Source organism: Balaenoptera musculus, chromosome 17 (assembly GCF_009873245.2).
Source record: "Balaenoptera musculus isolate JJ_BM4_2016_0621 chromosome 17, mBalMus1.pri.v3, whole genome shotgun sequence".
Taxonomy (NCBI): Eukaryota; Metazoa; Chordata; class Mammalia; order Artiodactyla; family Balaenopteridae; genus Balaenoptera; species Balaenoptera musculus.
In genome coordinates this window covers 70,220,364-70,232,812 of record NC_045801.1, presented here as the reverse complement: position 1 = coordinate 70,232,812, position 12,449 = coordinate 70,220,364, and the positions used below count along the sequence as shown (strand labels likewise).

The following is a 12,449-nucleotide window of genomic DNA, read 5'->3' as shown; positions in this document are numbered from 1 at the left end:
TAAAAGTATTGGTTTTATCCCCATTTACCTAGGATACTGATTTTGATAAATATTCAAGCTTAGAAAACACATTTTGCGTGGTTTCTATTCCACCCCCCCACCCCGTAAACTTGCAAGTTGATGAAATCATGATGGCAAAATTAATCAGCATCAGAGTGCAAGTATATTTTCCCACAGATAGCTCTGGGATGTATCTGAATAGGATCTAACCAGTGCTAACCTAAAAGTATCTGTCCATCCTTGTAGTATGGATAAGGACATTCTCTGTGGACATCCACTTTGTTACTGGAGATAGGATGGCTATACGGTACTCTCTCCCAGTAAATCTTTTTCCATTACTGGGGCCCAAGCCTGCTTGCCTGGATTCAGTACAGGTGCTTCCTCCTTCTCACTGACCAATCTAAGGAGACCAGCGCTCTTCCCAAGAGCTCCTTCCCTAGGCCAAACCAGTTGATGTCAATTTTGCCACGAAATGGTTTTCTATTTTGAAAAGCTCTCACTGTGGTCAGTCCTATGGTTTAAGCCAGAACATGCAAAAGGAAAACTTAGCTTGAGTTATGACTTCATAGTGTGCTCATATCATAAATAAACCAGAAACTGTCATGGCTTTTCTATATTTCTTTGTGTATGTGAATATGCAGCTGAGAAGTCACAGTGACCAACAAGGAATGCCGAAGTGCTCCCCCAGCCCTGCCACGTTCAGTTAGTGTACGTTCAATCCCCCCAAACATCTAGTCAACCAGTAATGTCACTCCTCTAGTTTTCCATCACCTTCCATTCGATTTCCTCACAATAAATATCATAGAAATTCCTATTTAGTTGTTTATATTATGAAACAAGAAGGGAAAAGGCCAACTGCTTTTGCTCTGTGGCTACCATTAAGCTCAAAGGGCATATGGGCATAAGTAGCTTTTTGAGTCAAAATTTCTTCTCAGTTTGTTTTCCATTGCCAGGACATGGAGAACCCGAGCAGGAGCCAATTTTAGGAAGGGCTTGTGGCAGCTGCTAAGAATATAGTCTGGTTTTAGAAAAAAAGAAGGGGTGTAATAGTCTCACCCCAGAAATTCTGGGGTCACAGTGACATAGAACAAAAAGTCAGAAAGCTCGAGATGCTTTGATCTTTGATCTGGAACAACTTGAATACAGGATTTGTCATGTTGCAGTGACCATAATAGCTGGGTGCTTCACGATTAAAAAGGGTCAATTACATGCAATATTATTCAATGGATAAGAATAGAGAAGTCATAAGAGAAAAGCATGAGACGCTGAAATTCCCCAACGCTCCTCTACTGATTGTTGTGGTTGCTCCTCAACATCTTTCTTCTGCATGAGATCTCTCGAGGCACCAACTGTGATAATCACATTGCTCTGGCCTCTCACTGATTTAGGAGAGGGTGTATGAACCCGTCTCTCAGTGCTACAGGGGAGGAGTGTATGGGGCCATCTGGGAGAAGTTCCCTTCTTGTGAAGAAAGAAACACACAACAAAATGGTCCATCACTCTTCCTCCTCTAGACCTGGTTATATGTGACTATGACGCCTGCGAGGCTGAAGCTATGCTGTCACCAGGAGAGGGTTTCTCAGCCAAGAAATCCCAGGAGACGGGAGGGGTCACACTGTCTTATTTATCTCCATATTTGCAAAGCCCCCACCAGAGTGCTAGGCACAGTGAGGTTCCATATATGTCTGTTGAATTAATGAATAAATACATGACAATAAAGTATATTTTAAAAGCAATCTTCAAACTTTTGAAGAAAACAGAGATATTGAATGAATAAATAAAGATGGATGAGAGGCCACTGCGATGAGAAGCCCGCGCACCGCAATGAAGAGTAGCCTCCGCTCGCCGCGACTAGAGAAAGCCCGCGCGCAGCAACGAAGACCCAACGCAGCCAAAAATAAATTTATTAAAAAAATAATAATAAAGATGGAGAGAATGAAGAGTAGATGAATATTCAAATAGAAAATGTTTACAAATAGAAAATGGTATAATATTTAGCACTAGAAATAAAGATTGGGTAGACGATACAATTTCCTGGATAGAGAAGAATTTTGGGTATGAGTGACTGAGGAACACTGCGTACCACCCTAATCTGTGTCCTCCAAATTTTATGTTTAGTTCAGTTCAACAGCTTTTTTTTTTAGCACTTCCTGTATGTGCAGCATTGAAGTTTAAAAAGGCATAAAACATGGTCTTGCTGGGGTAGGTGATCATATTCTGTGAACATGATCAGATCTTGTATTCACTCAATTCATCATTTTGGGTATAGGAATCTAGATTAGACAAAAGACATGACTTCCTAGAAATAAAAACTGTCACTGTTTTGAATGGATGACTAAGGGGCTGCACTCTTTCCCGGGGTTTACAGCTGGACCTCCTGGGAGCAGGATGACTAAGTACAGAAGTCCCTTTTTTTATTTCCGTGACTTGGGTGTCAATCAGTGGTGTGCCATAGCCAGTTTGTACCAGCTAGAGAGAGTGTATACATCTCTTCCCCACGCTGTATTCAGGGTCTTCACTCTGGTAACACGAAATCAGCCAAGGTGAAAGTATTCACACCATGACAACTGACAAAATCAGGGCTTCTCAGAGTGCTGGTTTGCCAGCCCACTGCTGGTTCCAACATGGTAGATATGGAAGTGCCACTTCACTAGTGGGGCAGAAACCCTCTCAACATGGAGCACGTGGCTATGAGAACACAGCCATGTGATAAGGACAAGCCCCTAAACTGTAAGCTCTTAAAGACAGGGGCCCCTTTTATATCTACGTCACCCATTATGCCCATCAAAGTGCTTTCTGGGTAGTGGTTGCTCAGTTTATGTTTGTATCCTTGAAATGTACTAAATGGCACAATCTCTATTCCAGTTTGAGAGACAGACAAAAAATTATTGAGAGTATTTCCGCATTTGTCATGACTAGTATATTCTAATAATAGTGGAAATAATCAAAAGAATATTGATACAACAATTTTTATAGTGATTTAGAATTTTTTCAAGGGCTTTCAAATTCATCACTTTATAATCCTTACACCTCCGAGAAGTAGGTTGGGCAGACTTGCATGAGGTCAAATAAGGCTTTTCATCTTCAGAGCTTTGGCAGGGGATTGGGGGTACTCCAAAGGCTTTGTAATTACTTTGTTGTTTCCCTGTGTCCTTACTTTAGGAGGCTATATGGTTAAGGTAATGCGTTACCATCTTAAATGTTGGCTGTTTCTTCCCTATGGCCCAGCCCTTTATACCTCAGCACCTCCATAGAAAAACCAACCAATAGATCTGGTCTTCTCCATAGCTCTATTTTTGGATGCTGCATTTTGGCAGAAAAGTAATCATCACCATTTACTGATTACTTGAGAGCCAGTGGCTAGAATTCTGGCTGACAATTGACAAATTTGAAGAACCCTTCATAAAATTTTTAAAAAGTATCCATTCCTAGTTAATTAAGACATCATCTAGATTTTCTTGGGTAGCATTTAGACCGATACAGAAAGAAGAAAAGAGAATTGGGAACAGGTGTTTCCTTTTGCTCTCTCTCATTGTTTTAATTTCACGTGCCAATTTTTTTTTCCACATCAGCACATGCCACCTGACTGGCTAACATTACAATAAGCTAAGGAACCCATATTCAGGAAAAGAATAATTCTTAACACAGCTTACGTGTTGGTAGCTTATAGGCCCAGTTAGGTTCCCAATCATTTTTTCTTTAGCCTACATTGTGTTTTAAACTTAATTTCTCCAAACATTTAAAAATTCTAGGCTTCATCCAGGAATCTGAAGTTTAAAAAAAATAATAAAAATGACTTGGTCACATCAGGTCTACATGCTTGTTAAGGACTGAGGGTTGGTTCCAAAGTAGCCACATGGTCTCCCTTAGATGCCTCCTGGGCTGTCCTTTCACCAGAGTTCTTACCACTCCCGATAGTATTGCTATATTTACACACAAGCCACCTCAGCTATTGGATCTAATTAGGCCCAGTACACATTTGAATGTGCGATATCTGTAGTGATTTAACATCTTAACTGAAGTATATTTTCACTTTCAGAACGTTCATCCATCTCAGCACCTCCTATTTATTTCCTTCTATGGGTACTCTCCTTCATGCCAGGCACTGAGAATTCAGAGAAGGTAAGGACAAGGTCTCTCCCCTCCTGGAACTTACGGTATATGGACGCACAGGCAAACAAGTAATTGCAAAATACCGTGGGGTGTCCCCCATAACAAAGGTACACCCAGGCCACAGAGTGAGCAGTGGCAGATTCTCTGAGGAATGAGGTGGGAATCAGGGACAAAGAAGAGGTGATTAACGGGGATTATTGTGGAGTCACCTGGAGTCTCTCAGTGGACAAGAGGGGCATTCAACAATAGAGAGATGGGTGAAGGAAGATATAACCTGTTTCTAGAATGTAATAAATAGTCTAGGGTCTCTTGGGCTTGAACATCCTGAAACCATGCCTCATTGGGTTGGGGGGAACCAATGTTCCACTAAGGCACCTCAGGTTCCACGTCCTCTGAGAATAACTATACTTATATCTGGAGTTGGTCTTCCTCATGATTTTAGCCTAAGAGCTATTGGCTATTTTCTATATCTAAGGGCTGGTCTTCTCATTCAAGATCTGTAGGGTACAAAAGTCAGGCAGTGAGGAGTATGAACTTCGGATGAGCTCCTGGGACAGTGCTGTCCGTGACAAAGGCCAAGGACGGAATTTTCCAGAATTTTCTTCTCTTTTTTTACTGTTAGTGCATGATTGTTTTTGGATGGGCAACTGTTACATGAGCATCTATAGCATCTACTTATTGCCATCCTAAGTTATTAAGAACAAAAGGAATCAATCCATAAGCCTGAGAGTGGTAAGTGCTCAGTAAATATTTATAGAATGAATGATTACATAAGGCGTTGCCAAATCACATAAAATTGGTTCTGAACTATACCATTTTTTTTCTGTGCCAATAACTATCAGCATTCCACAACTAATTTCAAGGAAACGATACCATAGCAAAAATTAGCTAGTTGATTTTAACATTAGTCAGGCATAGTTGGCTACTGTTAAGTCTAGTAAATAATAGAGAATGCTCATCAACTCAAGCTAGAGCTGCCCTAATGATGCTAAATCAGAGTTCACAATACTGCAATTTTGTTCTTCCCACTGATTTAGTATGAGGCAAACCTCTCCGACTACTATTTATTATGTAAAGTTTGGGCATTGCTATTTAGCATGCCACAGGAAAAGTATAAATCGACACACTTTCAAATGTTTAGCTTTGATATTGAAATTCCTAAAAGTCTAACTCATGGTCTTTTCCATCATGGCGGCAGGGTTGGGGATAGAGAATAGGAGGATCCCTAAGACCTTAAAAAACAGTGGTGATTTGGTAAACATTTATTATTTTTTGATAACTTTAATGTTGATCTTACTATTGTGACATGAATAATAAACTTGATGACTAGCAGGATAATCACATAATAAAAATACTAAGCAGAAATTAAGTTGAAAATTGTAGATAGAAATGAAATTTTTTAAATTTTAAAATATTTTTCAAATATTAGCTATTTACTTGCTTTACTTATTGACCACCTAGTTACGTGTGGAATTTCTTTTTTTGATATTTACAAACGTGGTGAAGCCTACTGTCTGCAAAAATGTTCATTCACTCACCGATACCCTACTTGTGATTTGCTATCATTATTCACGTAACGCCTCTTCTGAAATGCATAGAAACCATATGTACATTCTCCCCTCACTTAAAAAATTTTGCCTTTGCTGATGAAATAAATGCTAATTATCTCATTGTATTTGAAGTCTGTCCTTTTCTTATTAATTTCCCAAATTCAACAAGATTTTAATCCAGCCTGGCTGAAAAACATCTTAGAAACTGGGTTTAAAAGTGGTTCAGTGCCAAACTGCTCAAAAAGAGCACAGAAGTTTCCCTTTGAAAAATGGCATTTTATATACAAAAACCACTGCAGCAGCAACGTGACTTCCTGAGAAGCACAGGCAGAAGATGACGGTGCTCAATTTGCATGCAGGTGGTGAACCTCTGAAGTGGTATTAAGGGATGAGCCAGGGTGGATTAATTTCCAGTCTTTGATATTCATTAACTCCAGCTTCAGAAAAAAATACAAGGAGGTGACACAATTACCCTCAGAGCTTAACCTGTGAGTAGCAGCTTTACAATCTCAAGTTCATAATGCCATCCTAATTGATCAAGAAGGGGCACATACCTTTAGTAAGAGGTGAAAAAGTAGATGAGCTTAACTCTGGCAAGGACGGTATCTGACTCTGGGACAGTCAACCCCACTCTGGAAACACTTAGCAGAATAGTCATTATTTATTCTCTAAGCCACCTGTCAATAGCTAGCCCTCCATGGTTTTTAATAATTCTCTGCCAAGCAAAACTTAATTTAGGCCTAAAGTGAATAGTGTCCATCAAGGTATCAACGTTCATTTCATTTGAGGAAACTAGAGTTTAGTCTCATCGCTGTATTTCTCTTTATAGATCGTGAAACCTTTGAAAGAGAGATCCTTAAGGAAACCTTTCAGTAAATAGGAAAATGTTCCCATTGGAAGGAAAAACAGGAGTCATTAAGCTCTCTCCAATTCTTTCTGGAACAAGATGGCAAGAGAAAGAGAGATCACGAGGGAAAGGGATGTGCTTGCAGTATCTAAGAGGGAGCAATACCGGCTTAATGTTTATTTACCTCTGGAGCTTCAAAGATTTCAGGGTCATAATGTAAGACGGGAGGAAAGATGCCTACAAAGTCTCCCTTTCGCAGACAGCAGTCCTGGCTCTCTAAGTGTAGTGTCAAGTCCTCTTGAACGACGCGAAAGATGCCAGAAAAGGAGCATAGTCGCAAGACCTCAAGAATGGTGCTTTCTGAAAGAAACAAGCAAGCAACATTTTATTAAAATGTGACTGCTCCTGACAAGTGCTCTCAATTTGCCATTAAAGCTCATAAACAGTAGCTGTGATTGACAGGGAAATCCTTTCCCAATCAGATCCACTGAGCACCAGGAAGGAGCCAATGGGGGCTCTGAATGGGAGAGTGAGGAGGGGAGGGATGAGACAGCTGTGGCCCAGCCCCCAAAGCTTGGGGCATTTCACAGGCAGGAGACAACAGCGCTGTATTGGGGCAGAAAGTCATTAATTAGGAATTTTGTAGGAAAGAATGATCTGCAAGAGAGGAAGTCTGTGTTGGGGCATACACACTGGAAAGTAAAACCGTATCCCAGTTAAAGTACACCACTGGTGGGTTATTTCACCAACCTTCGGAACAGTGATGCCTTCAAAGCCAGGCTTAGGCATTTACTAACCACTTAGGCAGCCAATAGTAAAGTAATTGTAGTAGTGCTTTCTGAGATAGCTTAACACTTAATTTCTTTTATGCTAGTTGTAAATAAAATGTGAGTCAGCATCTGCTGGAAAAATTTCAAAGGGAAAATACTTTAATAGGAATCAGAAGAAAACCATATTTCCCCCAGCATCCAGGGAAAATAACAGCCACCATCATAACCTGGAAGATTCCAGAAGCTGAATGTCCTTGCTTTCCCAGTGGCCTTCACCTTTTGCTCCTAGCACGACAGATTTTACGGCTAATTTCCGGCAATTTATCCTGGCAGTTTGAGGAGGAATTCCTTTGGGAATAATATGCATAATTTGCATAAATCATTCTGATAGCATGCATATCAGCATGTAGCTCCTGTCTAGGTCTGCATCTTTGCCTTCATAATCAAAACTGACTATGTTTTCACCAGCGTGAATGGGTCTTAGAATATAAAGCTTGATTCTCTCTCATCAGCAATATGAAAAAGAGCTCCAAATTGAGCGTTCTTTCCCCCTTCACATGGTAACAAATGGTTGTATTTATGGCTTGCAATTTAGAATCTCTCTCACACACACACACACACACACACACACACACACACACAGAGGCCAGTTTCTTAGTGTTCAACAAAGGTCTGAAATGTAGAATAACCTATTAGATTATAGAGGTGGGCAGGTCAGTGAGGGCTTGCATCAGCCAAAAAATAAAAATAAATGCGATTTCCCCAAAATTGAAATCTATGCACAGCTTGCATAGGGCTATCAAGTAGCTTTGGGGACCTTCTCCCAGGAGGTTTTTCCCTAAGCATGCATTTGTCTAAAGAAATGAGGCTGCGGTCAGCTCTGTGTGGCCAGTGTGGTGATTCGATATGACGTACCGTGAGGCTGCTCATATTCTTTTGGACTGCCTTCGTTATTATAATCAGGCAGAGTCAAATCGGTTTGTTGGTGACAGGGCCAGAAAAGAACTTTGGTTTTGGAACATGGACTCTACTGCAGATAGCCACAAGGCACCTGACACGACGGATTGCAGCTGGCAGGACACCAGCGACCAACATTTCTATGGTGAAAAGCAAGGGTCAGCTTCCCACGTACTGCTGCTGGCTCATGCTGGATCCACAGCAGCATGACATCATTTTAGCTTGTGGTGTGAAATGGTAGCTGACAAACGTGGCAGTGCTCTGCACCCACCAGGTCCAGGAGGGCTGTGGGGAGAAGAAATACAAAAGCACAATAATTGTGGGGTGGCCACTGTGACAGGGCAGGCATCCGAACAACACGGTCACATCCCATTGGCTGGCGTGCTCGCGGGAAGGGTGGCAGCTTGCGCCCACTGCAGTATCACAAGTGACAATTGGGCAAGCATATCTTATGCAGAAGTTAATCACAATAATGGAGCACAAAGTGTGGCTTAGCGGTCAGGTCATAAATGACAAATCTGTTTTACCTTCCAGTACCGGTTATGTGCGCGAGACGAGGTTGGCTCTGGATCGCAGCGATCATGCTGAGAATCATCGGAGGACAAAAGTAATGAGTGGCATTATTATCCACAAAGGAGAGGGGAGCTTCTGTGGCTCTGCGTTACAACGTACAGACACAAAAGCCGCAGCCTTGCCGCCAGCCCCAGGAAGGATGCAGGCAGGGCTATATATACGTTGAGAAGAATGACAACTGCACAATAAAAAAAAATTGCAGCCTCTACTTGTAGTTGTCATAGTTGAGCAGACACCAGCCAGTGCCACTGACAGACCAGCTGGGCCCTGGGAGGCCTTCCATGCTGCACAGTAAATTATCCTGCATGGTAGAGCAACATCTGTTTCTGTGCTAGTGCCGAACAAACAAGGCAATTGAAAACATACCAAGGGATAACCAAGCAACAGATGAACATGACCCTCATTTTTCCCCCCTTCTCACACTCGAGGTGCTAAACTTCATTGTGCAAGCACTCCACGAAAGAGAGACCAGGTTGGTTTGATAAGGTGTTGTCAGAGAGATTTTACATATTTCCAAAATGGAAAGAAAAACCTGATAGTATTGTTATTCTTAGAATCTTCTTTCCCCCTTCTATCTTCCTTTCTTTTATACCAAAGCTAGCACTCAGTTCTCAATTCGCTCTAGAATTAAAAAAAAAAAAAAAAAACTTTCCATACACTTATAAATATTCAGTCTTTAAACCTAATTTGCTATACTTAGTTCACATGCCTTCAAGCATTTGTCTTCCAATTTCCACTGAATAAATGCGTACTAATGAGAACTAGAGCAAGCTGCTGAGGCAAAGCTGGGTGACTTGGGTCTGGCCTGCCACCAGCTTGTGATAGGCGGGCAAATTGAGTTAAAATGAAAAGTCTTGTCAGCTGAAATTCAACATGGTAGCCAAACAGCAAGCTGTCAATCATTCCAGCCAAAACAAGGGACTGCAGGTAATAAAAGGTCATTGTGATCATTAGTGCACTTGGCTTTCATATGCAAGTTAATTTTAATTAAACATGATCTCTATCTGTAAATGTTTTATAAAACTTGTGCATAATGGGTTGTTAATTTATACTTACATTTAGCAGGTAATAGGACCCTCTACTTACTAAACGCATTGTAGAAAAACGGCTATCAAGAATGCAAATATTTGGGGGGTAATTTACACCAGGCACTGCAAGGTGCCAACAATTGCAATTGTGATTAAGATAAGGCTGCCTGTGTTTTATTAAGAACCGAACTTTACTGACTAGTGTCACCAGGGAACTGGATTACAGAATTCCCACAATGAACTTACAATTCAAAGCCAGCCCTGTCTCCCTCACTTGGCTAGGGAGATTTGTTTCTCTTTGCAGGATATAAAAATATTCTGATTAAGTATCCCTTCTAAGCAAAAAGCTGGGGAGTATGTTGAGCTGAGAGGCTTTATAATGCGACGGGGAAGGAATATGGCAAAGGAAAGGAAATGCTGGTAGAGAAAGGAATATATACACTTTCTCTTCTGCCCTCATAGCTCAATTCTGGCTGTACTAATTGACAGATGATTCTCATTTGCAGATTTAAAGAGCTGAAGCCGTTTATGACAATCAATAATGCATGTTACAATGCAACCACAAATAAGCACATCCAAGTTTCTGCCTCACACTTAGGCCATGTCTGGATATGTGGAATGAATGCACTGTGACACAGCCAGACTGTTAATTTGGGTCATCTCAGTGATTGGTGCAGACTGTCACACCATCTGATTAGCCATGGTGATCAGTGGATAGCGGCGGTGGCTGCAGTGAAATGAGCAACCAGACCCTGCTGCAGTGGACTGGGGCTGAACACGCGGATGGTCTGAAAAAGGAAGTGGACAGCAAAGGGAAAGGGGGCTCTGGAGGTAGTGTGCGCTGGCAGGGTGAGGGTGAGGAAATAGAGTGAGCCTCCAGATGTGCATGCGAGTTTTTACAAAACCACCTTCAAGACAGGTGAGAAGGGAAATAAGGCACTGTCGTCGTCAGACGATTTGAAGCCAAATAACTACGTTTTGGCTCAACAATTGTGTATTTTAAGTAAAGTTAAAAACAAATCTGAATTGGTACGAATGCCTACTTTCACTCTGCACTGCAGGCACGGCTTTTGGTTTACTGCTAAAATACACAAATGTAAATTCAACGTTCATCTAGTCAATAAATGTACTATTAAGGAATTTCTCTGCTCAGGGCACTGGGTCACTGCCGTTGGTGGAAAAAGAGAACAGAGAATATGGATTTGGCCTTCACAGACACTACAATCTAGGTGTTAAGTCGGAAGGTACATATACACAGGAATGCTCTCCAGGATCCTAGTGAACATACTGTTCAATTTTTGATTGGGTAACTCCAATGATGGCATTCAGAAAGTCCATTTTAGTAGCAAGTTATTTTTCGTACTGAGCTGAATTTTCCTCCCTTCAATTTCTACCCTTTAGAAAACACAAAGGCAAAAAAAATTGAATCTCTCTTCCACATAACAGCCCTTTAAAAATATTTAAAGACAACTATCATGTCATTTTTTAACTGTCCATCAGAGATGATATGGCCTTTAGTCTTTAATTCAATTAGTCAATATGCCTCTTAACATGTGGCAGAGCTGGGTGTGCTATTTCAGTTGGAAACGTAGAGAGGAACTACTTCCTCTGCCCTAGATACCACACTTCTATTAATATTTTGTTGGAAGCAGATGAGCAACAGATTTTTGAAGTAATATCTCCACGGACTTGTGTTAAGCTTTCTGATATCCTGTAGGTGATCCGCTCTGACCGCTCATTACAATCACCGAGGTGGTTTAAAAAAAATAAATGTTCCATAACCGGCGAATAGCATCAGAACCACTGCATTAACTAAAACCTTTAAATTAGTGGTTTTGAACCTTGGTTGCACATTAGAGTCGCCTTGGAAGCTTGTAACGCCATCAGCCTGCACCCCAGACCAATGAAATCAGAACCTCTCGGGGTGGGACCAGGTTTGAGTACTTTTTAAAGCTCCTGAGATGATTCCAATAAGCAACGAAGGTTGAGAACCATCCTCTTCCGCTGGGCCACACATTTCCTCATTCTATTCTTACGCAGTTGATTTTTAGACCTAAGTACAATAATTTGAATTCTTATTAAATTTCCCTTTCAATCCTTTCAACTCCTGCTGCTGGCATTCATTATATTATCTAGCCCTCTTTGTTTTGTGCTGAGCTGAAAATCTGGCAAACATCCAAATTAGTATTTTTCACTTTTTAACCAATGTCTCCTTATGTTACATATAAAAATCTCACTACCTGATTTCTGGTGTACGCTTTGTGGGAGATACCTCTCTCTCCTCCTCCAGTTAGAAATTTCTAATGTGAAGTAGAATTTTTACCTCCTGTATATCCCCGCTGGAAGAGAGGATTTTGTTAAACTTTACTACTGCTGTTTAAATTATAGACACTTTTAATTTTTCAAATACACAATTATTTTATAATATTGAATGAGCTTTTTCAAAATAACACCCACAGTTATGACAAATACATCACACTAAGATGTTAATAGTAAGGCAAACTGCGTGTGTGTGTGAGGGGGGGATATACTGGAACTCTCTTTGTAACTTTTCTGTAAAACTATTCTAAATAAAAAGTTTATTTAAAAAAAACCTCAAAATTCGGATGTG

At 40.8% G+C, this 12,449-nt stretch overlaps 1 protein-coding gene across 1 annotated transcript in view; it reads right to left on the bottom strand.

Annotated features, from left to right (window-relative positions):
* LOC118883561 (cytochrome P450 7B1) overlaps positions 1-12,449 on the bottom strand; it is a 186,237-nt gene that overhangs the window by 6,254 nt on the left and 167,534 nt on the right. Inside the window, exon 5 of the mRNA XM_036830517.1 lies at positions 6,695-6,870. Within this exon, the coding sequence (XP_036686412.1) occupies positions 6,695-6,870 (176 nt within the window). The remainder of the gene's footprint in view (positions 1-6,694; positions 6,871-12,449) is intronic.